The sequence below is a fragment of the Leuresthes tenuis genome, unplaced genomic scaffold (genome assembly GCF_036924035.1).
Source record: "Leuresthes tenuis unplaced genomic scaffold, fLeuTen1.0.hap1 SCAF_2, whole genome shotgun sequence".
NCBI lineage: Eukaryota > Metazoa > Chordata > Actinopteri > Atheriniformes > Atherinopsidae > Leuresthes > Leuresthes tenuis.
Genome location: NW_027325356.1, coordinates 38,474,928 through 38,502,739, shown reverse-complemented (window position 1 = coordinate 38,502,739; position 27,812 = coordinate 38,474,928). Strand labels below are relative to the sequence as shown.

Sequence of the window (27,812 nt, the reverse complement as noted above, 5' to 3'; positions counted from 1 at the left end):
ATTTCTAGGTTTATACTCCCGTCCTCTAGGTGGCGCTGTGACCCATCTATGCAGTTGTTTATCCGTCGTAGCAACAAATACTTTGTTCTTTGACTGTGGAGTGGTCGCTGTGGTGCTGTACGGAGAGTTGTCTTGCATGTAGGTTCACTTCACACAATCAATTTTAATCAGCGTAAAGACTCTGTCAACTGAGTTGAAGAAGGATTTGGTACTATGGCGTTAAACCTGACCATCAACACAAGCAATCCGCCTTTAGGTGAGTGGCAGCCTGCACTCAATAACCGACACTACTGCCTCAATGAGCCACTGTCAATGCACGCCGCCTGTGACAGCACCCCGGCTGCTTTATCTGTTAGCATGTGTCATCATAACAAATGAAAAGGAGTTACCGCCTCCCGAAATTAAAGTATTGAACCTGCCGTTATGATTGTCTTGTAATTGTACACACACGAATACAACACAATTACATTTATAGCAATTTATACAATTATAGCTGCTTTTTTAAATTCTGAAAAATGTCTTGATCATAGACTAAGCATTTCTCAGTAGCAACGACTTTGACTTGACCCACATGTGGAGTTAAACTGTTTGGTCGCTATGTTCCTACGAGACAGAGCTGGCTGCTGAAGTTATCTAATGTTACTCATGATGAATGTTACACTCAGCGTGTTACATGCCGAGAGCTCGCTAGCGTGTAGTCGTGGCACCCTCAAAACCACAACATGTGTGCAGGTTGTGAGAACGTCCTTTTCAAAAGCAGCCGCCACCTTCCACAGTACACTTAGATTTTCGCTGTGAGACCCATATGACTTTGATTTATTCCACGAAAAAGTCTTCTTGAACTTGAAAATGACACAGCGAGTACTGTCAATGGGAATTGGCTGTCACTAAGCTAACCCTGGTTAGCTCAGCTTGGCCGTGCGGCTTTTTGACTTGCAATGCCACGTGATGTTAAGACGTGTGAAGGAGCCGACACATTGTTACAGTTTAGTCGTATTCAACGTTTTGGAAGGGCATTCCGCACGATGTTATAAATTTTTTTGTACTTATGTTGGCTCATTTAATGACTAGCCTGGATTGTGGCTAAAACCGCGCCCCCTTGTGTTCGTACTGAACATAACAGGCTGATGCAAGCAGCCTGAAACGTGGAACACGGGATGGGGAGTGCATATTTCTCTGTATGAACCCTGGTATCTGTTTCGTTTGATTGGCACCTCCGCCTTTTATTGGCAAGTGAAATGTTTCGCCCTGTGGTTGCGTTGACCTTAAAACATTTATGTTGTGTTCTATAGAGATAAACTTGTATTGTACAACATGTGAAAGGAGCTCCAGATGTAGTTGACAAAGCCAACTTAATGGAATCACCGCAGTGTGCATGCTTTGCCCCACAGCACCAGTTCAACCGGTTGGCAAACATGAAGATATTCCAGCCTGCCGTTTTTTGAGCACGTCCTTGCTCACTTAGTTCTGAGCCGTTTTTGTGCGACTCTTGCTCTGTAACAGGAAAAATGATGCAAACACTATTTTGTCCTTGGTTCTGCAGGGGCGATTTTAGCTGCAGAGCATGTGAAGAGCTCTGTACAGGTGTCAGTGGAGGAAGGCAAAGACACCAGGCTTCACATCTCAGAGTAGGTCATTTGATGATTAAGCAAAAATGACATTCTGTAAAACAAAAATTTTTTTACACATGAACATGCAGGATGTCTCAGTCTTTGCACACTTTTCTTCCTTCAGTTCAATCCAGTTCAACGATGCTAACTCCATCTGTCGCTACCTGGCCCGAGTGGCTCCTGCTCTCGGCCTCTACGGAGCCAACATGATGGAGCAAACTGAGGTGTGTGCATTTGCTCGTGTTTGAGGTGTTATGCAGCGGCTTAGACGTTATGATTTTCATTTGAGACTGTCTCTTTAGGTGGACCAATGGCTAGAGTTCAGCGCTCGGCGTCTGTGTGATCAGCCCTGTCTGACAGGAGCTCTGGGTGAGCTGGACAAGGCTCTCTCCCTGCGGACCTTCCTGGTTGGACACGCCCTCACCCTGGCCGACCTGTCCGTGTGGGCAGCCCTCAAAGGTAAGTCACAACCAGGATGCACCTGTCTTTTCCTTTTTTTCCTCTATCGGCTTAGTATAAGTTTTTGCTTCGTTTCTGCGTAGGTCACAGTGAATGGCCAAGCCAAGGCAAATCTTTCCCCCACGTCAGCCGCTGGTTCTATTTCCTGAGCTCGCAGGTTCCTTTCTCTGCTGTGGGCAACAAGTACACCAGTAAGAAGGCTCCAATGAACAAATCAAATGTAAGTTTTATTTCAGTTAAAATTCATGTAAAAAAGAAAGTACACATGCTTTGAGTTTTGGGTGTGGTTTAAAAAAGATTCTTCCGGTCTTTACCAGGTCTTAGAATTGGGTAAATAAATCCTAAAAAAACATATTACTTTGTGCCATCATATATTTAAGAAAACTTAGCAAAAAAGCTGTTACTGCTTCCACAGAAAATAAGAGGGTCAGTAGCAGCCAGGCGTTGCTAATCAATGTATTCGATTAATTGATGACCAGCCGGTGTGAGCAGAAGCTTTGTCATGTTACTGGTCTGCAGCATTCAGCTGTGTGTCAACACAATGTCAAGGAAGAAAGACATCAGCAATGATCTTAGAGAAGCAGCTGCTTCCCATCAATCTGGGAAACCTAATAAGACCATTTTTGCAATATTTGGAGTCCATCATTCTACAGTAAGAACGATTATTTACAAGTGGAAAACATTCAGGACAGTTGGCAATCGTCTCATGAGTAGATGTCGCTGTCATTTCATCCCTAGGTCAGACCGTGTTCTTTTTCAGAGAAACTGCAAAAAACACAAGAGCTACATCTCAGACTCTACAGGCTTCAGTTAGCATGGTAAATGTTGAAGTCCATGACAGCATGATTAGAAAAAGACTGAACAAGTGAGGCTTGTTTGGAAGGGTTGCAGGAGAAAGCAGTCAAATGTGAGGCCATCTGTCTGACAGCTGAAGCTTGGCTTAAACTGGCTCATCAGCAGGAGGATGATCCCAAACACAGCAGCAAATCTACAACAGAATGTCTGGAAAAGAAAAGAATCAAGGTGTTGCAATGACCCAGTCAGAATAAAGACCTCAGCCTGATTGTAATGCTCTGGTGGGACCTGGACTGAGCTGTTCATAACCAAATGCCCGCAAACTCAATGAACTGAAGCAGTGTTATAAAGACGAGAGGACCGAACTTTCTTCACAGCAACGTGAGAGACTGAAAACATCATACAGAAAAGAAATGCTTCCAGTTAGTGCAGTTAAAAGTGTTTCTATAAGCTGAATCATAACGTGTGCTTCGTTTTTCAAACTCTGCTTCTTCATTTTGGCTCAGTCATTTTTCAGTAAATAATGACACAGTGTAACATGAGTTATTCATTTTAGGTAGTATTTACCTCAGATCTGGTAAGGACCAGGAAATTTATCCTTTACTTAGTCCCGACATGTGATGTCCTGAGATATATATATATATATATATGTGTGTGTGTTTGTTCTGTAGTCAGATGAGAAGAAGCAGGATGTTGGGAAGTTTGTGGAACTTCCAGGAGCTGAGGTGGGCAAGGTGGTGGTTCGATTCCCTCCCGAAGCCAGTGGGTAAGGCTTGACATCGCGTTTAGAGGAAGTTCCAATTTTGCAAGTAATTTTTTGAACTGATATACAGTAAATTCCGGACGATAAGCCGCTACTTTTTTCCCAGGTTTTGAGCACCGCGGCTTATATTACGCTGCGGCTAATGTTTTTTTTTTCTTTTTTTTTTCATGCCGCCAAAAACATTTTGCCTTGTATCATTAGACCAATAAAATAAATAAATAGTTCAGTGGTCCAATGAAATTGTATGAGAAATCAAACACACTAACGCTACTATATTATTGTAAATGGGTCATTTGTACTCACCCTCAACATGGAAAACAAATGATAAAATGCATAAGATGCAGATTTTAAATGAAAGCCGATCGATCTGAGATGAGATTGTGAGAGCGACCACGAAGAGACTGAAGCGAGTGATGAAGTTCTGAGGCTGTTCAGTTTGGACACTGAAGAAGAGCACTTTGATGGTTTTAGTGCACAGGAGGAAGATGAAGAAGGCGATCAATGACTTTTCCTGGTCGGCTGCTGTTTTGTGTTTTTTGTGTTACAGGCACTGTTCGGAAAAAAAAAGTATTTGTGCGTTACCGATAAGTATTTAAGTTAAAACCATCGGTGTTACAGGCACGGTTCTGGAAAAAAAGCATTTGCAGTATGTATTTGTTTATGTTGCCATATGCATTTAATTAAAAGTTTAAAAGTTCTCACGTGTAACAGCTTTCTGGGTAAATGTCTCATATTACAATGTGGACACCCGCGGCTTATAATCCGGTGCTTCCTATACAAGTCCAAAATGGATTTTCTTTTTAAAATTAGAGGGTACGGCTTATATTCAGGTGCGCTTTATAGTCCGGAATTTACGGTAGTTAAGTTATAAAGTCATAGTTTAACTGGTTTTGTTGTCTCTGTGTGAGCAGATATCTGCACATCGGTCACGCCAAGGCTGCCCTCCTCAACCAGCACTACCAGGTCACGTTTAAAGGCAAACTCATCATGCGCTTCGACGACACAAACCCTGAAAAGGAAAAGGAGGACTTTGAGAAGGTGAGATTTCCATGGTAACGGAGTAGATGAAAACATGGGCAATCAGTCATATCATATTTTACAGAGTAAAAAGAGCTGTGTTGACATGAATAAAAGAAAAACAAACGAACCCAAAGGTTGATCTACATATCTGTCCTTCACCTCAGGTGATTCTGGAAGATGTCGCCATGCTTCAGATTCATCCGGACCAGTTCACCTACACAAGTGACCATTTTCCAATCATCATGAAAATGGCAGAGCAGCTGCTCTCTGAGGGCAAAGCCTACATCGACGACACCCCTCCCGAGCAGATGAAGCAGGAGAGGGAGCAGCGCGTTGAGTCCGAATGCAGAAACAACAGTACGCATGTGGAGACCCACAGCCATTGCTACTCAGTGGATTCTGAGGCCGTACAGCATGCAGATTAACGTTCATCTTCTCCCTCTTTTCTGTAGCCGTGGAGCAGAACATGAAGAAGTGGGCGGAGATGAAAGCCGGGACAGCGTACGGTCAGACGTGCTGCATGAGAGCCAAGATCGACATGAACTCCAACAACGGCTGCATGAGAGACCCGACCCTCTACCGCTGCAAAAACGCCCCCCACCCCCGCACTGGAACCGCCTACAAGTACTTGACTTTAGTGAATCATGGGGAGGGTCCACAGAGATTCTTAGACTGTGTTTAAATACACAAGTGATCTGATAAGTGGGTATAAATCTGTGCTGACATGTAGCGTAGAAACCACATTATTTACAGACTTTAGTACAACACAGCAAAGAGTTGACTGATAAGTTCTTGGACCGGAGCTCACCAGTGTAGTCATTCCTCAGGTGTGTGAAAAAGGTCAGCTGCAGGCTGGAGACTACTTTAACCGCTTTGCTGTAACGCCAAGCTTCCAACGTGAAGTCCCCCCCCTGCTGAAATGACTAACTACCAATGCCAGCGTCAGTCCAAGTTGGTGGGATCTGCTTCTGGCATGAGTTCGTGGACAGCCACAACATCAGTGTGCCATCTTACTGTATATTGTAAAAAGAAGCCAACGCGGCACATAAAGAATAAAAGACAACAGTCTGACATCCTGAAAGAAGCTTCAGAGTGGCTGAAATGTGCAAGACCACTTCTAGTCAGAGTAAAATCTGATCAGAAGCATAAAGAACATTATGTGTTTGGCCTTAAGTCGTAAGTTGAGGTGGCAGGCTTTGTATTCAGGCTACTTTCAGCTGAACTAATCATGTTATCACATTAATTCAGCTAGATGTGTCAGCTGGGAATTGTGATTCACATACATTGTGTGTCTGCCCTGAAGGAACCTTGTGATCTTGCTGCTGGATCGCTAACCCTAACCCGCCTTGGGTCCCTATTAATGCTTTTCACTTATTATTGTTATTTGTTGGACTATGTTTTCCACAACATCAGAGTGACAATGACATATATAGAGGATGGCATTCTAAAGATAACAGAAAGCTTTTAGTGTTCCCAGCGTTTGGAAATAGAGGCCTTTTTTATTTCCCAGAAATGTGATCCATGTGGTTTGTTTAGTCTGTTTTACATTGTGTAAATTATTCTTAAAGGAAAAATGTGTCTGGGTTCTTATGAGTTCATAGGTTAAGTGACTCAGCCAAAGGTTTTTGGGCAGAACTCAAAACTGGCGAACAGCAAAAACGTCCTATAGCGAAGCATGGTAATGGCAGCATCATGCGGTGGGTTTGCTTTGCCTCCTAGTTGCATGCAAGGCAAAGAGAATATTGTTCTTTTAGAGAAATCTAACCAAGGGATATAGATTTCACAAACCCCCTGCTTCAGTTAGGGTAACTGCGCATGTTATTCACATGGCGGTTAAGATGTGACTTTGACGGTTACTGTAACGCATCTAATGGCTTTCCCATTTCTTCCAGAGTGTACCCCACATACGACTTCGCCTGCCCCATCGTGGACAGTTTGGAGGGTGTTACCCATGCTCTTAGGACCACTGAGTACCACGATCGAGACGAGCAATTCTACTGGATCATCAGTGCTCTGCGTATCAGGAAGCCCTACATCTGGGAGTACGCCAGGCTCAACCTTAACAACACAGTGCTGTCAAAGAGGAAGCTCACCTGGTTTGTTGACCAAGGATTCGTCGATGGATGGTATGTCTCGTGTAATGTTAAGACATGGGCTTTTTCTTTTTATCTCTATTTCCCTTAAACTTCATGTCATCTCGTCTTCCAGGGATGACCCTCGCTTCCCGACTGTTAGAGGAGTCCTGCGCAGGGGAATGACCGTGGATGGTCTGAAACAGTTCATTGCAGCTCAGGTACGTCTCTACAATTAATCAACAGGCTTTCTGTTTCACATGTAAGAAAGAAAACACTCATGAAACGTAACAGGATGCCAAACACTGTGCCGAAGCTGACATATTTTTGTTTTTGTGTTGTTCCTGTGTTTAGGGTGGCTCTAGGTCAGTGGTGAACATGGAGTGGGACAAGATCTGGGCATTTAATAAGAAGGTACAATTTGAAATAAAGTTTCATGGCCTGAACGCAGTAAATGCAGTAATTTTAATCATAACCTTTGTTTGAAGACCATTCAGCTTTGCTGCAGCAGCACAAATAAATACAGAAAATGTGTTTATTGGCTTAATTTACTACCATGGTAGACAGAGTCCTGTTTCAAAGCAAATGCACCCTGATATGTAAAGCCTGTCAGTTCTTACTTAGTTTAACGAGTTTTACAGAACATAATAAAAATAAAAAATCACCTGCTCCTTACCAGGTCTTAAATTAGGTAAAAATAGGGTTCAGATGAACAACAACACATTAAAAAGAGGAGTTCATGGTGAACTCAGTGACTGCAGGGTGCCCAGGTCCTTGCTTCAAAACAAGCCCAAATCAGCCCTCCACCACCGTGCGGGACAGTTGGTAGGAGGGGAGATGTAGCTCTTTTATTTTCAATTTCTCTGAGCATTGCACAGTCTGCCAGGGTTGTGTGTTACACATTGTTGTTCATTTGACATTTTATTTGCCTAATTTTTACACCTGATCTTTTATTTATTTAATTAAATTTTTTTAATTACATCCTGATACATAAAACCTTTGAATTGGCTCGATTTGTACTTCTTATACAGGATCTTAGAATCTAAATGTCATAAGTTTATTGGACATGATACAGTTACAGTTTTATATTTCTTAGTTTTGGCTCTACTCACTACAGGTGTGAGTATACGCTACTTTGTGTCAGTCTGTCAGTCCTCCAGTTTTGTCCAGACTGAAATATTTGCCAGAAATAAACTTAGTTAGTGACCACGTTCAGTATTATGCCTCCTTAACACGAGGGTTCTCAACTGCAGCACAGCCTCAAAGGGCTGCCAATGGCTCTGTAGAGCCATTCTGATGAGCTAAGATAAGATTAGCTTGTATCTAAGCTAGCCTTTTGATGGGTAAGGGTTTATAGTGGAACCTTGTTTTTATGCAATTGAAGAGTAAGGATTACTCAAATACAGCCATTAACTGTAAGCAGACAGGAATGTAGTGTACATAATGAATGAACATAGCATGACCTGACAGGTTAGAGTCCGTATTCCATGCAGGCTCAGGAAATGTCCGTGGGCGTCACCGCTAGCATGGCTTCTATCTGCTTAGCTCTCGTCATATTATCACATGCTTCCAACGCCTCTCCTCTGCCTCATTACTCCACTCTCATCCCTATCATTGTTTCCTACTAACTGCTCAGAAACCAAGCCTGTTGCCTCATTTCATCCCACAAACATCTGTTTGTGTTTTGTTGTCTCCATTTTTGACTGTCTGGACATCAGTGTTGCTTCCACCGTGTGGTTTTCCTTGCTGGCACTCGCTGCTCCATCCCAGAGTCGGGTAGAAACTATCAGTTCTGGTTGTGTAGAGAGACACATGCTCAGTCCAGTTTTATTTACAAGTCCACGTTATGCTACTGACAGTCAGGTGGATACATAGCAGGTGGTTAACTACCTATGTAATGCTAACAGTTTTTAGAAGAGGCTTCATATGCATGTACAGCTAACCCACTCCTCCCTGCCCTCTTCAGACAGTGTTTTGCCACTAAAAAGCCCTTCATGTTATCGTGGTGATATTTATAGTTGCTGGATGTTTAAATGTGTTAGCCAGCGTTCTTCATCAATATTACATTTTGTTATTTGCATTGTTTAATCTGGAACTGGAAACGACACCTGTTTCTGAAAACCCTGAATACTAATTGACAGACTTTTCCAAGTGCAAGATGTATTAAAATGCAAATAAAAGATGGCTTTGTTTGAACTTCAAGGACTTCACTTTAACCTCCACCGGAAATAGTTATGAAGTAGTGCCGAGCAACCGGCAAACACAGTAAATCTCTTAAACTTCTGTTGCCGACAGTTCAAGATCTCAGTTATTCATTCTTTACCCAGAAACAATGAAAGACCAACAAAGCTGCTTTTCATTGAAATATTGTAAATATTAAGTATGTTTACATGAAACTAGGACAAAAACCCATTTTTTTTGTGTTCTCTCAGAACAAAACCTGCCTTTTAAAATTAGGTCCGGGTATCAGAAGGTTGTGATCTAGTGTGTTTTCTTTTTTCGATTCAATATCGATTGAAAAGATTCAGTTTCAGTATGAATTTGACTTATAAAAGAGGTTTACACAAAAGTAATTGCAAAGATAAATGAATAAAGTCCACTTTTTGGTCGGGTACATGAATAAAAGCTTCTGTCGAGCTTCTCTCAGTCGGCCTAACATGTTAGGCCGATTAAAGCCATACAAAATCGAGCTTTTCAAAACTGAACTAACTCACTGAGGTTTTGCATGTCGACTCTCAGACTTGCGCTTTGCAACATCTGTGCAGTGAATTCAGCCATATTTGCACGTCCGCTGACCTCCCACAGGAAAGGTTAGAAGCAGCAGAATTCCTTGAATACTTTCCCACGCAGTCCAGGGCGCCACAGTGTTGAACTCGATTCCACACCTGCGCGTGTGGACGCTGGTCCAGTGGTATGGCCAGTCGGAGCTGTGACTGTAGTTCGACTCACTTGTTCATTTAACTGTAGTGACTGTGAAGAAATCGACTATTTGTGGATGGTTCCTACTTGGAATCATTTTCTTTGTCAGCATCATAGCAAAGCCAGGCTATTCCTCTGAATCTGTACCCTTGTCTTTTATAGCGACAGTAAAAAATGAGGCAGCTGTGTTTTAGAAGTGGAGCAGGTGCTAGCATCTGAAGCTGAGAGGTGGTTTATTTTGGTCTGACACAGTTGGTCAGACTTTGCCCTGATTTGATGTGTTTTTCCTCTTATGCTTAATATGATTTCACTTTCCACTTCTGCTTCTCCTCACGTGTCCACAAGCAGCGTTCTGGTTGTGTAGAATGATTTAAACATGCTGGTATCTGTGGTCACAGCAGGAACTTTCCTTAGTCTTGCTGGTTTGCTTTGCGAATGAAAAATAAAAGACACAGATTTTAGTGATTTTTCAGATAAGAGGAAGCGGCACGAAGTGGGGGTTGGTCAGAGGTTGTGACAAAAGAAACAAAATCAGGAAGGTGTAAGACGTGCAGAAGTTTAAGTGAACGGTCCATTCTTTGTAAATGTGTCTGTACCTCTGTCTTCTCTCTCTGTCCCTCCCTCCTTGTATCTGACATTAAACAGCATCTCACTCTTCTGTTTCCAAGCTGCCAGTTAGCTGTCTGAAGGTACTCCTCCTCCTACTCCTACTCCTCCTCATCTTACCCATTCTCACCCACCCTGCTTTTGCCACGCGCTGGCTTACAGTACCTAAAAGTCCACCTGTACTATTTTACCAGCCAAGCAGATTCAGAGAGGAATGTGAAGAAGAATGAATGAATTAGGTTTGCACAGTGAGCCAGTGTCAGGTTAGATTCTTTATGGCCCGGATCGGAAATTTCATCCAAAGAATGCTGTCCAGTGTGATACTGGGCATGTTAAAGAGTCTCGATTGTTATCATTACAAACTATATTAATATTTACAATGAAACGGGAGATTTTTTAAATTTTTTTTACCCTCATGCTTTGTCATTAGCTTTTGTGAAGCTTTTTTTTTTCTCATTTGTTCATTCTTGTTCATTTTGAAGACGTTCTCACAGATCCGTGTTGAAGGGCTCCTGTCTAGATGTTCTCCACAGAAAATGATCATTTAGTCAGGATGTTCGTATAACCCATTATGGACTTGTTTGTGCTGCTCTGTAACCGCCAGCAGAAGTTAAAACCGTTTTAAAAGATCAGTGTCCAAAATGAAAGTGAATTACAGGTTTAATGAGGTGGTAATGATCACTGTTGAAATGCCTTGAATGTCCTGGTTTGAATGGCATCAAAAGCTTTGAATATCAGATTGGAACTCGCCCCCCAAACAAATGGCTCTAGTTGGAGAATTGTACTTCTGAGGTCACCTGGAACCTTCAGAGCAGGGCTCAGAGCGCTGAACATTTCTCATTGGTCAGCTTCAGTCTCTGATATTGGTATCTACAATAGTTTGTAAAATCTGTTAACTTCACTGTTATTGTTTGGGAAAAACAAAACAAACAAACAATTTCAGCCACTCATGACAATCAAGACAATGAATAAAGAGGCGGAGCTCTAATGGGAAAAAGTAAGCAGTGAATGAATCAGAGTGATGACGTTAATCTCTAAATGTGGAACAGTGATTACGGTCTTGGGCACAAATATAGACACCTGCAACCTGTAGAAATGAAACTTTGAGTCAGTTGTGTGGAAGCAAGCTTCCTGGTTTGACTGCTCTGCAGCACAGCAGTGATGTCAGCACAGCCGTCCTGACATCACCGCGCTGACCTCGTTTATTTACGCTACATTGTTCTGTAGAACTCGGTGTTAAAGCTCCAGGTGCTGCCGGGTCAAAATGCAGCTCTAGTTTCACTGGAAGACGAAGAGGTTTGCAGATTTTCTTGAACAACCAGTTGTTTTCATTTTGCCTGGTTGGTTGACGTTTACCCATTTTTGATCATTTCACCATCAATTCATGCTCAGTCCGGCTGGTAAAATAGTAGAAGTGGATGGTGACTGACTAAGCATCAGATTTGAGCTTGTGCCCGACCCGATTCACTCATGAGATCAGCTTCGTCTTTCTCCTCGTGTGCCTTTCCTTCTTCATTTGCTACTTTCTAATTTGGGCTGACATTGGACAGGTTTTTGTTTGGTTTTGTTTTCAAAGAAACCTTTGAGTTCCTGCTTTGTCTTTCCATTACTCAGAAGTTGTATTAAGTGCTACTCCACCATTTCTCTGACTGACCTGTGTGCGCGTTTCTTTTTCTATGTTGCTTTGCTAGGTCATCGACCCAGTAGCTCCCAGGTACACGGCTCTGTCCAGCTCCTACGTGGTTCCAGTTTCTGTCCCAGAGGCGACAGAGGAGATGAAAGAAGTGGCCAAACATCCTAAGGTCAGCTGCAGTTTTTTCCTACTTTGTCTGATTTTTGTAATATTTTATATATCAAACATGTTATACCAGTTAAAGCTGTTGGGCACAAATGACACAAGGTTCAGACACATTGGAGCAAATTACTCTTGAGTAGTTCAGAAGTCTCCGCTGTAACTCTGCTCTCTGCCACGAGCTTTCCGTCATGATCATGGTTAGTTTCACAGATTGTTTTTCTTCATTTGAGCTCTTTTGTTAGCTACACTTTGTTACACATTTATCTCCTTATTCTTTTGGCTGGAAAACGTTTGCCCACCACCACACACACTTTTCTCAGAGAAACAACTCTTAATCGTAGCAGATGTACCAGCATCCAGTCAAAAGAGAAACAAGTCACAGACTCAAATGTTCTGTTGGACCACCTTTAGCATTTAATGTGGCACTGCCTATGTTTTATGCCTGTGCATTCAGGGGAAAAAACAAATCTAGCCTGATGTCTAAAAGCTGCAGCATCGGTCTTATGAATAAGTAAATCGTTGTTTGTTACATATGTGAGAGAACGCAGGATTGAGTGGATTTATGGTGCAAAGGCAGTGGAATGGTCTTTTTAAGCTCTGCAGAGCTTAAAAAGTGATGCTGCTCATCTTGGATGAACCTGTGTGAAGTCGTGTCTGTATCACTGAACCGTATGATGCGGTTCAGTGATAGTTAGAAACATCACTGTTTTATCTATGTCTATCCAGAACCCAGAGGTGGGAATGAAGGAGATTTGGTATGGGCCGCGAGTTATGATTGAAGGAGCCGATGCTGAGACTTTCTCAGAGGGGGAGGTGGTCACTTTCATCAACTGGGGGAACCTCATCATCACCAAGATCAACAAGTAAGCTCAGTCACTGTTCGTCTGAGCCATATTGTTGAGCTTCTCGCAGTGTTGAGACATGCCCTCTCATCTGTTCACATCCTCACCTTTCCTCACCGCTCAGGGGGGCTGATGGGAAGGTTGTGTCCCTGGAGGCTCGCCTCAACCTGGACAACAAAGACTACAAGAAGACAACAAAGATCACATGGCTGGCTGACACCAACAGCGCCCCCCTGCTGCCCGCCATCTGCGTCAACTACCAGCCGCTCATTTCTAAAGCCGTCATCACCAAAGACGACGACTTTAAAGAGTACATTAATAAAAACAGCAAGGTGACCTCTAAGTGCTGCGCGTGCAGCATGTGGGTGTGAAATTCTCCACTTTTATCTTCAAAATGTCAACTCTTGACTTTCTTGCTCTCAGTTAGAGGAGAAGATGCTTGGAGATCCCTGTCTGAAGAACCTAAAGAAAGGTGACATCATCCAGCTCCAGAGGCGGGGCTTCTACATCTGTGACGAGTCCTACGAGCCAGTCAGGTAAAAAGTTTTTAAAAAACGTCCAAATGTCCTCGGTTCTTATTCGTTTTGCTGCCTCTGTATCAAATATCCTTGTTTGTGTCTGTAGTCCGAACAGCTGTAAGGAGAGTCCTTGTGTCCTCATCTACATTCCTGATGGTCACACCAAGGAGATGCCAACTGCTGGATCCAAGGATAAAAGCAAGAGCCAGGCCCCCAGCAACACAGTGAGTGTTTCTGGGAAGAGCAAAAGTATCCTTATCCTCAGTTTTACCTGTATGCAAGTTATCTGAATAATCCAACTGTAGCACCCAGTGGGAAGTTGTCCAACTTTAAGCCAGACAGCTGCTATTAACTTCAAGTCAGTTTGCCACAAGTGTGCATGGGATTGTTTTTGGTCAAAGTATTCTCTAGTTTTGGATACAAGATCTAATTTCTGAAAAACATGAGGCCTCAGCAGTAGTAATCGGTAATGCAAAGGCATTGTCCTCATGGCTCTCAATCCCAGATTTAAAGACACTGAGGAAATATTGATTATAACTGGGAAATTGGCCCAAAAAGATACTTAGAAAATCCTGCCCTTCTCTCTTAGACTCCACAGATAAACTGCAACCAGTGCTTTACTTGCTCTTCTTCTCTGTCCTCTTAGCCTGCCACCACTACCAAAGCCCCCTCAACCTCTGCCCCAGCCCCTGCGCCAACCTCGGCAACCGACCTGTTCTCGAGCATTGTAGCACAAGGCGAAGCTGTTCGCCAGGTAAAAGCTGCCAAAGCTCCTAAAGAGGAAGTGGACAAGGCAGTTCAGCAGCTGCTGTCTCTGAAGGTAAGTTGAGCTAAATAAGATGAAGACATTTACTGTTGTGTTAAAATGACAAGCAGCCTCATCCTCATTTACTCCACAGGCACAGTTTAAGCAGCAGACTGGTGTAGATTACAAACCAGGCATGGCTCCTCCCACCCCCACACCGGCCGCTCCGGCTGCAGACCCCGCCTCCTGTCCATACACCCGCGTGTCCCAGCAGGGCGAGCTGGTCAGGAAACTGAAAGCCGAGCAGGCACCCAAGGTAAGGGACACTTTCCCGTCCATGGTCACGTCCACATCTGTTTGTGTAACCGCCGCTCGAGTCCTAAGTCGTTTCCTTTTTTTTTCTTTATGATATAACCTCCATTTGTCCCGTCGTTTGTCCTCATTTGTTGTCCAGTGAATTCTTGCATCAAAAGTCATTTGTGTCGTCGCCTCCTGCTCGTGTCCAACGTCACTTGTCCAGCCGCCGTTCTTCTCTTTACTCCATTTGCATGGCAGTCAGATTCAATCCCAAATAGCCACAGCTATAAATGAGTTTGTTAATGGTGCCAGGACCAGATCGACGCTGCAGTGAAGCAGCTCCTCGCTCTGAAGGTGGAGTTTAAAAAGCTCACAGGTCAGGATTACAAACCAGGCACGGTCACCTCCTCAGCTCCGTCCCCTGTGGCCTCCCCTGCCTCCTCTTCCTCGGGCCTGTATGAGCGCGTCGCCCATCAGGGAGAGGTCGTCAGGAAACTGAAGTCTGGAAAAGCCCCCAAGGTATTCAGATGCAATATTGCGGAGATTTGCGTTGGCCTGTTATAAACTAACTATGATCTTATTTACAGTGACAGATAAACATACTTCAGAGATGAGATGAGAAGCAGTGAGCTGTCAAATCGCAGCCTTAATGTGGAACTATGGGGGGAACTGTGGCTCTCTTCCACAATACCACTCATGGTGCTGCTCCTAAACTGGCATTGGACAGTTAATTATTTATTATTTCTGTCAGAATTTGAATTTGAAATTTGAGTTTCACATGAAAACTGTTCGTCATTTCAGTTAAAATGGCTTGAAAACTAGTTCTGGCATTTGTAATATTTACAGCATAATAGATGCTTATCTAAAACTCTTCATTTATTTCTTTGTTTGGTATTCTTTATTTCTTGGCCCTGATTTGTAAGTTATAACAAGAATTTCGTTAAAAACACCAAAACAAATTAGCTTGACATGCTAGTTGGCCCACAGCCACATTATGGACAACCAAGCGGGGCCAGTCCAAGGGGATTCTGGGATCAGGGTTATAATTCAACACCAGATTAGAGGCAACTTCCATATCTGCAGTTAGTTTAATTCCCTCAGGGGAAATATTGACACGGTACTAATTCTGAAAGATAGAAGGTTGCTGCTGAATCTTTTATTTTTTATTTTTTATGCTGACACTTTGAATGAACAAAGTTGGAGAATTTCTGACCTTTTAAGAAAAAAAGTGCTAATGTTATCACAGCCTTCTTTGTTTTGTCCAAGCAAATAATGGTGTCACTCGGTCAGACCGTAGATGCTGATGACAATAATGATGCGAGTGCGATAAGACTGAAACTGTGTGGTTAAAAAGAAAGAAAGTTGTGATCTGGGACTACTAAACCCCCTGAAAGGAGTCCCACTTAAAACTGTTTGTTTAGAAACGTAAAGTAGTGTTGGTGAAACCCTGTCGGATGGTTCTTCTCAGTACCCCGGCAGCAGGTTTCTGTCAGAGAAAACTGAAATGTGGACACAGGCCATGATTCTAAAAAAAATATAAATGAATTGTGTTGCAATTTACATGTACATGCTTCTCCAGGACCAGACCGATGCGGCGGTGAAGCAGCTGCTTGCCCTGAAGGCAGAGTATAAACAGGTCACAGGCCAGGAGTACAAGCCTGGAGCTGCTCCAGCTCAGAAGGCCCCTGCCCCGGTCCAGAACAGCCCCCGCCCCGCCTCATCTGCCACTGGCCTCTATGACAGGGTTGCTGAACAGGGAGAGGTGGTCAGGAAACTGAAGTCTGAAAAAGCCCCTAAAGTAAGATTTACCTGATTATCCAGTCTTAATAACTTAATCCAGTAGTCCTCCAGCAGTTGGTGCTGCTTTAACAAAGTATGTCTCGTCTTGCTGTTTGTCAGGATCAGGTAGATGCTGCGGTGAAGCAGCTCTTGGCTCTAAAGGCAGAATACAAACAGCAGACTGGACAGGATTACAAGCCTGGGTCACAAGCCCCAGCGAGCCCTGCGCAGACCCAGGCCACGTCTGCTTCCACCCAATCCAACTCTTCTCCACAGACCCAGGAGCTTTTCTCACAGGTGGCCCAGCAGGGAGAGCTGGTGAGGAAGCTGAAGGCAGAGAAGGCCCCTAAGGTAAGGGAGCGATCACAAACCATTTTGTAGGTATTTCCAAGAGAGTGAGAGTAGACCCGGTAGGGGTGGGCGATATGACGATATTAGATTGTGAAGGATTACTACATGAACACGATCTGTCAAACTGCAGAGATCGTGGGATCGTCTAGGGCACATTCTTTAAATTGCAGTTCTACGTCAACCTGACCGACCAATCATAGTGAATTAGGGGCAGTGACGCGCTTTCTTTCCCGCCTCCTTGTTTGTGTGTAGCGGTAGCCGTGTGGAGAGCCATGGCTGAAAGTCAAAAGGAGGAGCTGGTCACTAAAAAAGAATTCCACCTCCATTATATGGAATTGGTTTGGATTTTCCGCAACTGATCAAGCACAAGCAAATGTAATGCAACACGACGAACCTGTTCAATCACTTGAAGAGGAAGCATCCCAAACAGAATACTGAGATAGCTTCAATAAGCTATTTAGTGTTTTGATAAATAACTCCTGTTTAAATGACTGTCAGTAATTTCTTTGATTGATATTTTACTTTCTGTTACTACTTTTGCAAGAGTACACTTTATTAGACTGTTGTTGTTTTTTACCTTAAACTTTACATTGTTTGCACATGCAGGCAAAACTGTGACTATCTAAAATAAAATCTGTTAAGAAAGGTTCTTTGGACTAAATTGTCTGTTTTTCAATTTAAGATTGTGATAAACTCAAAATCGTTAAATTTGATTTTTTAAAAATCGTGATATGATATTTTTGCCGTATCGCCCACCCCTAAGACCTGGTACTACTGTCAGTGCAGGTCTGCACGTTGACATCAGTTTATTACCTTGATGTTGTCCTATACCAGGACCAGGTGGACCAAGCCGTGAAGTCACTTCTGGAGATGAAGAGCAAGTACAAGTCTCTCACTGGAGAGGACTACAAACCGGTGACTGCTGCTGGAACCACTGGTGGAGAAGACAAAAACCGCAAGGAGAGGGAGAACAAGTCTGAGAAACAGGGGGGAGGAGGAGGGGGGAAGAAGGGTAAAGGAGACAAGGCAGGTCAGGGTAAGGAGTCATCAGGAGGAGCAGGAGGCTCAGGAGAGGGTCAAGGCCCCAAGAAACAGACACGGTGAGAGACTGGAGAGAGGTGAAGGATACTTCCACCAGTGATCTAACTTTGCTTTACATTACCAGCTAGTTTTGTATGAAATTCGACTTAATACTGGAGAGTTGTTTGATCTCAGGTAAAATGATACCTGAAATCATGTGAACATCATTTTAGTGATATTGAGGAACAAAATGCTATTTTCCTTTTTGCATCATCAAGTGCAACTTTATCCATTTACTACATCATCTATTTTAAAACATTAACCTGTATCCAGTTAAATATTTGTGTCTGACTTTAGTGAAGGGAAGAATCTTTGTGTCTGAAGGAAATTGTGCTGCAAATGAACAGATGTTGAATAATGTCATGGCATTAATGGTTGGTTGTCTTAAAAGTTAGCTGAAATGTACTGGAAATGGGAAGTTGGAATGTTGAGTAAATAAAAAGCCTGTACACTGATTCACTTTCTCAAACTTTTGTTTGAAAGATGCTATAGTTGAAGTGAGATGCATTTTTTAAATTTATTTTTTATGTTAGTCAAAAGACTTTAATGATCAACATAGGGACACTAGCAGTCGATTGATGTGGGATTTAGCAGGACTGCTGTCCTAACAGTCTTAGTACCTTACTCTAGAGCAGTGAGACAGACATGTTGGTACTTGGGAATTTTTATTTGGTCACAGAAGATGAATCGTCTCTAAGCACAACCCTGTGGTGTAATGACTGAAGACAGTTTTTGTATGGTGAGATATGGTGAGTCTGTACAGTTGTGGTTTTCCTCTGCATCATTCATGCTTGTTGTCTGCTGTCAGCCATGAAAACTATGGCTTTGCCGTAGTAATAAACTACTAATTGTTTGTTTATTAATTCAGCCATGGTATGGCATATGCTCACAGAATGAAAGACTTTCTTCTGTTGGCAGCATTGGTTTGTAGTGAAAGGATTTGACAAACACTGGATGGATTGTTTTGGTGCACATTTTCAGAATCTGTGTCCAAAATCACTCCCTGTGCACGGTGTGACATGCTATGTTTAAGGCCATCAGCCATTATATCAGCCCACAGAAAAGTACTTATGGCATTAATGAGTCGGAAATCTCAGTTAAATAGATGAATGGGAGAGTGAACAAGGGGAATTATACCACACAGCCAAGGAGATTAAACCTATAATTCTTGGAACTGACTTTTCCTGTTGTGCCACCTGCAGATTAAACTTTCACTTGTTTCAATACTTGAATTTGCTCAACACACAAGTTGACATCCGAATTAGTGCTCTCTTCTTAGTGCTAATTAGCACAAGTAAGGATGCTAACACAATAAACTAAGATGTTGAATGTGCTGTATACTTTGCCTGCCTCATATTGGCTTGTTAGCATTGTTATTTGTGCTAATTGGCGAATCTTAGCATGCTAACATAATAAGCTAAGTTTAGCTTGTTTGTACTGTATTGTATACAAATATCAGCATGCTAACACAGTAAACAAAGGTGCTGAATGTGGAATATGTTGTGCCTACCAGGTGTTCATGTAGCGGCATTGTCAGTGTGAAAATCTTAGCATGGCACGGGCTCACAGAGCCACAGGCTACAGTTGTAGACTCTCATGGAGTTTTTGGCTAATCAGCATCCTATAAATGGTCATGCCCTTCTACACACTAGGGTTTTTAGATGTTAAGATTTTGATGTAAGATGTGAAAAGTACAGAAAATAACTTTTGTTCCTCAGACACAACATTTTTTAATCATATAGTACCTAAAAAGGGTTGCATATAGATTTTTTTGTTTGTTTTTGTTGCGACTCGGCTGTTTGCTGCAAAAATCTAACTTGCTTTGAGTGGCATTATTGGTTGGACTGGGAGGTGCATTCATATTTCTGAAGAATGCACAAACTAATCAGGCATGACCAGACACACCCGTAGTGTTTTAGTTTCCCATTGTCACCGTGGCCTTGAATAAGAAAATAAGATTTTGACTTGAGAAAGAAAACTGTGATGCCTTAAATATGAATTGCCCCTGAAGTGAAATTATTGTTCACATTAATTCTTGAAATTAACTGTACTTGTAATTTTTAATAAAGGACATTTCGTCCAAGGTTTGTTTCATGCTAGTTTTTCTCTTGTCTCTTCTCAGGTTGGGCTTGGAGGCCAAGAAAGAGGAGAATCTGGCTGACTGGTACTCTCAGGTGACTTTTCTTCACTCAGATACCATCCTCTGAAATTATTTTAAAAGTACAGCCTGTCTAAAATGTATCTTCTTACCCCTCAGGTCATCACTAAAGCAGAGATGATAGAGTACTATGACGTAAGCGGCTGCTATGTGCTGCGTCCCTGGGCATACTCCATCTGGGAGGCTATTAAAGACTTCTTTGACCGGGAAATTAAGAAACTGGGTGTGGAGAACTGCTACTTCCCCATGTTCGTCTCTCAGGCTGCCTTGGAGAAGGAGAAGTCCCACATTGCAGACTTTGCTCCAGAGGTAAATGGCACCCTTTTTTAATGCTGTCATCTAAGTTTAATATGAAAAAAAAGTGAATAAATCTGCAAATTTCAGGTAAATTCAATCAAAGATCTGAATAACAGTAGAAGCCAAGGATAAAAACGAAGCAGAGATTGTGGCTAATGTACTCGTTATTGATGTGGGTGTCTCCTATTTCAGGTTGCCTGGGTGACTCGTTCAGGAAAGACTGAACTGGCAGAGCCCATTGCTGTCAGACCCACCAGCGAGACAGGTGTGAACAGCAGTTCTTTGTTGGAGTCTGATTTATAATGGAGTCCTGAAATTTTTACCTTGTTTTTAACTGAAGCTGCTGATGCATCTTTACTGAATCGGTTATTTTCGTTGACTTCAGTAATGTATCCAGCGTACGCTAAATGGGTCCAGTCCCACAGAGACCTGCCAATCAAACTCAACCAGTGGTGTAACGTTGTGGTTAGTGATCAAAAAATCCTGCCATACTCCCTCATCTGTTCTTGATAATTACAAGATTTCTGGTGCGACAGTCTTTCATTCCTTAACTTTCTCCCACGTGCTTGCTTGTAGAGATGGGAGTTCAAACACCCTCAGCCCTTCCTGAGGACAAGAGAGTTTCTGTGGCAGGAGGGACACACAGCGTTTGCCACAAAAGAAGAGGCAGCTGAGGAGGTAACAGACCTGTCAATGCAGCTGGAGACCAACAAGTCTGTCTTCGTCCACCACGTTTAACAAAAGGCAAAACTGTAACTGAGCTGCCCTTTTTTGTTCCACATATGTAGGTGCTGCAGATCTTGGATTTATATGCCAGGGTGTATGAAGAGCTGATGGCCATCCCCGTGGTGAAGGGAAGGAAGACGGAGAAGGAAAAGTTTGCAGGTGGAGATTACACCACTACGGTGGAGGCATACATCTCTGCCAGCGGCCGAGCCATTCAGGTAATACATTGGGTTTACTCCCTTGATGAGAATACACTTAAGTAGGCAAGTTTGAACTAATTAGAAAAGCAAATTGCGAATTAAAACTTTTATGATATCTTGTAATCGACCTTTCAATATGGTCTCTGCAGGGTGCTACATCCCACCATCTGGGCCAAAACTTCTCCAGGATGTTTGAGATCGTGTTTGAGGATCCTAAGAGGCCAGGCGAGAAGCAGCTGGCTTTTCAGAACTCCTGGGGCATCACAACCAGGACAATCGGGGTCCTCACCATGGTCCACGGAGACAACATGGGACTCGTGCTCCCACCGAAGGTGGCCTGTTTGCAGGTACAGTCACACACCAGTTAGGAAAGCAGCACAAAGCATTCAGGGACATTTAGACTTTTCTAACTGACAAAGATGCATTGATGTACCCACTGGGTACAGAGGATCTGCTCAAGTATAGCACCGCTCACTGGTCTATATAGGGATTATAGGGATTATTCACTGAGTCTGGTCCATTTTCTTGTGTTTACTTTGAATTCAAATCTAGCCTAGCTAGTGACTGCTGTGAATAGGGCAGCTGATAACAAGGGAAAGACCATGTGACAGATTGGAAAGACAAGAGGCAAAGACCCCAAAGGTGCTACCATGGGTTAGCAATCCATGGTAGCAGTAGTGAGGCCTAGCAGCCTTGTTACAACCAGCATAAGCTACAACTAAACTAAGGAGAATACCCCTAGGGTCAGCGAGAGCAGGGGCGGAAGATGACTCACGGGCAGACTAAGGGCAACTGACACTGGAACGAACATGACTATGAGTTGGAGATGTGACTCAGTGAAGCATAGGGGCATGGACCTATTCTCTAGGGTTAGAGCTGGGCAGAATAGTTCTCAGAGCAAAGAGAGCGTAGCTGGAGAAAATAAAAGTGGTAGACTAAAGGGAAATGAGCTCCAGGTTTGTCCTTGTGGCTGGCAGAAAGTAACATCAGTTAGAGGCCTTAAAATGCATGAGGGAAGAAAGAGATGTGTGGTAAAAGAAGGGCAATGTGGCCGCATCGATCAGTACTTTTTAAGAAGTCAATCGGATGAAGTCCAGCGGGAGGTAGAAAACCACAGTCCAATAACACAGCTATGGAGGAGGAGGTTCTAAGACGGGATGCAGCTGATACTGAGGTGAATAGACCAGTTGGAGAGAGAAATATGTAGCAGAAAGCTAGAGTTAAGTGGCCTAGGGCAAATAGCAACAAAGAATGGGAGGCAGTCAATAAAGATTTGTCAATAATATTAAGTAGGCTAGGAGGAAATGCAAATGAAAGGCTAGAGAAGATGGGAGATATAACTTACTCCTATGGTGTAGAAAGATTTGCGGTGCAAGATATAAAGAGGTTTGAAAGAGTACATTTAGTTAAGTCTAGATGGCAAAGAGAAATGGAGAAATTGGTTAAGGAAAGAAGAAACTTAAGAAAGCAGTGGAAAAGAGCTACAGAGGAAGAGAAGGAGGGAATGAACCAGACTAGCAATATTCAGAAGGGCTGAATATCTTAGGAAAAAGAGAAAGAAGATAGAATATGTAAGGACTGCATTTACAGGGACCCGTTCAAGTTTGTTAAAGGGTTGTTTAACCAGGAAAAGAGAGGGCAGGTTAAGGCAACAAAGACAGAGGTGGGAGAGTATCTAAGAAATACATATTCAGATCTTGAGCAGTGTAGAGTAGTAGACCTTCCACTTGACATGCCACCATTAGTAGAGATAGCTCATAAGATTAGACCACCTAGGTGGAAAGAGGAGGTAGTCAGATGTGCAAAGGCTTTATCAGCCCCAGGGCCAAATGGAGTCCCCTACCGGGTTTATAAAAGTGCACCTGATATCGAAAAGTTTTTGTGGAGGCAATTAAGAATAGTTTGGGAGAAACAGTTTATTCCTAGAGCATGGCGTAGGGCAGGAGGCGTTCTTATTCCAAAGGAGAAAGTCCTCTTTCGTGTAGTTGCACAGAGATTAGCTAGTTCTTTAGAAAGGAATAGATACTATTGTGCAGAAGGCAGGAATATCAGGTTTCACAGGGTGTTTAGCATGATTTGGCATCAGATTCAGACAGCCAAGATTGAGAAAAAAAGTCTTGCAAGTTATGTTTCTGAATTTAGTAAATACATTTGGTTCAGTGCCACACAGCCTTATTTGGAAAGGATTTGATTATTTTAGAGTGCCTGTAGTCATTGTTAACTTAATAAGAGCATATTTCCAAGATATTTGACTGTGCCTAAGTACAGCTGGTTTCACAGCAGGTTGGCAGAGGCTAGAAATAGGCATTATGCCAGGGTGTACGATTTCCCATTAGCATTTACAATGGCGATGGAGATAATTATTAGAGCTTCCAAGTGGGTTGTAGGTGGAGAGAGACGTCAGGATGGCATATGCCTTACACCAATTAGGGCCTACATGGATGATATAACGTTGGTGATTACAACAGTGCGATGTATGAGGAGAAGACTTGAGACTTAATAAAAATCTAAAGTTGGGTGGTGTGAAAATGAAACCTAAATAGAAAGTTTTGATAGAAAGTTTGTAATAGATGAACAAAAAATTCCAATAATTAGGGAAAAGGCAGTAAAGAGTTTAGTTTGGTAGTACCAGGCAGACTTAAATTATGGAGAGCAGGCAGTGTAGTTTGGGAAAGATGTTGCTAAGGGACTGGATAGAAGAGATGAATCAGGCCTTCCAGGAAAGTTGAAGCTGTGGTGTCTGCAGTTTGGATTGTTTCCTAGGTTAATGTGGCCATTGTCTGTGTATGAGATTCCATTATCTGTTGCAGAAAAAATGGAAAGATTAGTTAGCTTTTATATTAGGAAGTGGTTAGGTGTTCCTAGATGCTTAAGTACTGTGGCGCTGTATGGGAAAGGCATACTCCAGCTCGCAGTATCTAGTCTAGTAGAGGAGTTTAAATGTACTAAAGTTAGGACAGAGCTCCTATTAGGTGGAAGTAAAGATGTGGTAGTTAGTAAGGTGGTTCCAAACCCAACCAAGGGGAAGAAATGGAATCCAAGAATGGCAGCTCAGGAGGCAGAAGCAACTCTTAGACATACAGAGATTGTGGGTAATGTTCAAATAGGCCGGGGAGGCTTGGGGCTTGGCCCAGGCAAATCAGTGTGGAATAGAGCAGGTCCCAAGGAGAGGAGAAAGCTCGTTGTTGAGCAGGTTCGTAGACAGGAGGAAATGTTAAGGGGTACAAAGGCAGTGGCTCAGGCTAAGCAGGGACAGTGGTTGAATTGGGAAGATGTAGAGAAGAAAAAGCTTAGTTGGAAGGAGCTGTGGAGTATGGAGGAAAGAAGAATAAGATTTTTGATAGGGGCAACATATGATGTATTGCCAACTCCCCAGAACCTAAAACTCTGGGTAAATGGAGACCCGTTATGTTCAGGTACTGCAACTCTAAGGCACATTTTGTCAGGTTGTAAGGTTAGTCTGTCACAAGGCCGGTATATGTGGCGACATAACCAAGTATTAAGAAGCTTAGCTGCAGGTATTGAAGATAAACGGAGGCAGGTGAATTTAGGAGGGTCTAAGGTGAAGAGAGTGGCAATTCAGTTTGTTCAAGAGGGGGAGAAAGTTAATAAGACAATAAGGAGGCAAGGCAGCTTGGAGGATGCTTGTGATTGAGAGATGCAGGTAGATTTAGGAAATAAGCTTGTTGTTCCCCAGGAAATAGCCTCCACAACTCTAAGGCCTGAAGCATATGAAAGGAAAAAGCTTAGGTATGTGGAGTTGGGGGCAGAAGCAGAGCAGCGAGGATGGAAAGTTAGGATATGTCCAGTGGAAGTAGGATGTGGAGGATCTGTTGCAAAGTCTGTTGTCTCATTGTTGAGGGAGTTGGGTGTAAGTGGACAGAGCGTGAGGAAAATAGTTAGGGAAGTGTCAGATGAGGCGGTAAAGTCCAGTTAGTGGATTTGGATTAGAAGAAGCAATAGTAGCTGGGGGACCAGCAGGGGGAGCATTTAGGGTAAACGGACTCTTGGAAGAAGCAAGGAAGAAATCCAGGATATATTTAAGTGGAGGGTGTGGCCCACGTGAGCCTTTTGAAACCAGACAGCCATTTTAGATAAATTGGCCTGTATGGCCTTGTTTTTGCTGGCATTTTTAGTGATTTAGGACTGTTTAGGTGAATTTGTCTGCTGAATCTGCTAGTGTGTCTTGTCCTGGCTCCACCTCTGGCACCCTCTAGGCTTTCATTACCCCCTCCCCGAACCAGTTTGAATCCCATCTCTACTTATCTTTTCCTCTTCTATTTTTACCCCCTACCCGAACCAGGGTTAGTATCCCCACCCCGCTATGACTGGTGTGCAGTTGGTGAGAGGCTGGGGTAGCTTGTGGTTGTAGAAAAAAAGATGGTTGTTGTGGTGTGAGGAGCAGTGATGGCTGGCATTAGGGGAGTGATTCTGGGGAGCCAGTGATCACTGTCTACCCTCCTGGAGGTGTCGTGGGCCCAACCAGACGAAACACTGATGAAAGGAGGTTCCCACCTGATGACCCCAATGACATGTTGGTCAGCACTGCTCACTGATCTATAAAGGGATTATAAGGATTATTCACAGAGTCTGGTCTATTTTCTTTTGTAGCACAAGTTTCTTGTGTTTACTTTGAAAACAAAGTGCCTAACATTTCTCTTCCTTTTCGCAGGTTGTCATCATCCCATGCGGGATTACTGCATCCTTGCCAGAGCAGGAGAAGGAGGCGCTGTTGGCCCAGTGCTCCAAATACCTGAGCAAGCTGCTGGATGTAGGCATCAGGGTGAAGACAGACTTCCGAGACAACTATTCCCCGGGATGGAAATTCAACCACTGGGAGCTAAAGGTTCATAAAGGGAATTCAATGACCAACAATGAGTTACAAGAATAACAAACACTATCTGTACCTTTATCTTTGTTTTTGCTTGTCTCTCATGTAGGGTGTTCCTATCCGTCTGGAGGTGGGCCCCAAAGACATGCAGCAGAAGCAGTGTGTCGCAGTGAGGAGAGATTCAGGGGCGAAGGTGACGATTCCAGAGGCAGAGGTGGAGAAAAGGCTAGTCGCCATGTTGGAGGACATCCAGAACAGCTTGTACAAGAAGTAAGACAAACGGTTCCATTTATGCTTGATTGAGACTGGGCTTTTTTTAAAAAGCTAGCCAATCAGATTAATTACTAAATGATGGCTACATATCAGTCTGATTTTTTTTTTTTTTTTTTTTTTTTTTACATGCTTGTGCAAAAGGAGTTTAAGATTACCCAGTGTTTCCACTGCCATTGCTGTCAAATAGCTGCACTGCTGTTAAGCTGCTGATCACAACTTAGCTGTCAGACACAAAAACTTAAATTTTTTCATGTGTGTGTTTGTCAGAGCTTCAGATGACCTGAGGACATACATGGTGGCTGTAGACACAATGGAACAGTTCCAGAAAGAGTTGGACCAGGGAAAAGTGAGTAAACCAATCCACACACACCGCACTGTCTGTCCTCATCAGACTAAATAATCAATGATACATTTGCCCTGCTTCATAGATCGTCCAGATCCCATTCTGTGGAGGAATTGAATGTGAGGACTGGATCAAGAAAACCACTGCCAAGTACGTCCAACATACCTGTTGAGACATTTTGGGGGAGCTAAAGGCAGCCCACTTAACCTCATTTAAAGGGAAAAAGGAGATTAGTGTCCATAAAATATGCCTCTCAGCTCTAACTGTCATTTCAAATAGATGTGTGAGGATTTCTGGTTATACTTTAATTATTTTATTAATTATTCTAAACATATTGTTGTGCCTTTTTTCCCCTTCTGTAGGGACCAGGACCTGGAGCCTGGAGCTCCGTCCATGGGAGCCAAGAGCCTCTGCATTCCCTTCTCTCCCCTGAAGACCCTGCAGGCTGGCCAGATGTGTGTGAGCGGCAAGGAGCCTGCACAGTACTACACTCTGTTTGGACGCAGCTACTGAAACCCTGCCCCACCAGAACGAACATCTCTGTAGAAAAGGGCTTTCCCACCTCCTCTAACCCTTTTACTTCCATTCTGATCTCATGCGGGTCTTTAAGCTACCTGTGGTATACGACCCGTGGGGTTCAGAATTGGGAAGAAATAGGCTTTTCTTTTCTTTCATTTTTTTTTTTTTTTACATGTTAACATTTATGTAATGCCCTTAAAAGAAAATTGAGGCAAGCGCAATAGTTTACTGTTAAAATTCTGTTACCATCTGTTATCTCCTTTTAGTAGCTGGTTACTCTTTTAAGGCCATCCATGTCAGCAGTGTACTTACTGCCTAGAAGCAGCAAAGGGATGGAAATGTCTAACTGTCAGGCAGGTTTGTACAAATCTAATATGTCATATGCTGGAGTCCTAAATAAAGATAGTTTAACAGTTTTGGTGGTAATTTATGATTTAAGTGGGTGTTGGCCTTTTGAAATCTGTCAAAACTCATAAGTACTTTGATGAAAGGAATATCCTGAGAAGTTTACTTTTGGTCTTTTACTGTCTGGAAAAGCACTCTTTGCTGGCCAACGGTTTCTATCTTACAGCCAAACTGTCTCAGGAACTCTGTGCGTACTCAGGCTTGCAGTTGGAGTTTATTTCTTACAGCCTTGTCAGCACTGCTGGGAGTCTGGTTGTGTGACTCATGTTGATATCCTGGAGCCACATCAGAAACAAGTGTGATGAACTGGGTATGTTGTTAAGTCAGTAGTGATGTAGCCACTTGTCACTTATCTCCCACTAATAAACTCTGCTGCCTGTGTATAATAAAGTAATCTCAATGTCAAAAT

General features: G+C 43.0%; 1 protein-coding gene across 2 annotated transcripts; it reads left to right on the top strand.

The window, feature by feature from the left end:
* Positions 1 to 87: 87 nt before the first annotated feature.
* On the top strand, positions 88 to 27,812 carry eprs1 (glutamyl-prolyl-tRNA synthetase 1). 2 transcript variants are annotated; one of them, XM_072381024.1, is made up of 35 exons: positions 88 to 256; positions 1,544 to 1,628; positions 1,735 to 1,834; positions 1,913 to 2,069; positions 2,153 to 2,289; positions 3,536 to 3,630; positions 4,539 to 4,665; positions 4,812 to 5,004; positions 5,100 to 5,271; positions 6,540 to 6,773; positions 6,856 to 6,940; positions 7,074 to 7,133; positions 11,936 to 12,046; positions 12,766 to 12,902; positions 13,006 to 13,213; positions 13,305 to 13,417; positions 13,506 to 13,623; positions 14,046 to 14,219; positions 14,299 to 14,460; positions 14,754 to 14,960; positions 16,021 to 16,239; positions 16,341 to 16,571; positions 17,406 to 17,671; positions 19,774 to 19,825; positions 19,909 to 20,118; positions 20,299 to 20,371; positions 20,492 to 20,571; positions 20,683 to 20,784; positions 20,895 to 21,050; positions 21,182 to 21,379; positions 25,705 to 25,878; positions 25,973 to 26,133; positions 26,404 to 26,482; positions 26,565 to 26,629; positions 26,842 to 27,812. In XM_072381024.1, exons 1-35 carry the CDS (start codon positions 214 to 216, stop codon positions 26,990 to 26,992), a joined length of 4,935 nt encoding a protein of 1,644 aa, XP_072237125.1. In that variant the 5' UTR covers positions 88 to 213; the 3' UTR covers positions 26,993 to 27,812. The 2 variants fall into 2 exon arrangements, with proteins under 2 accessions (XP_072237125.1, XP_072237126.1); XM_072381025.1 differs by lacking the exon at positions 14,754 to 14,960.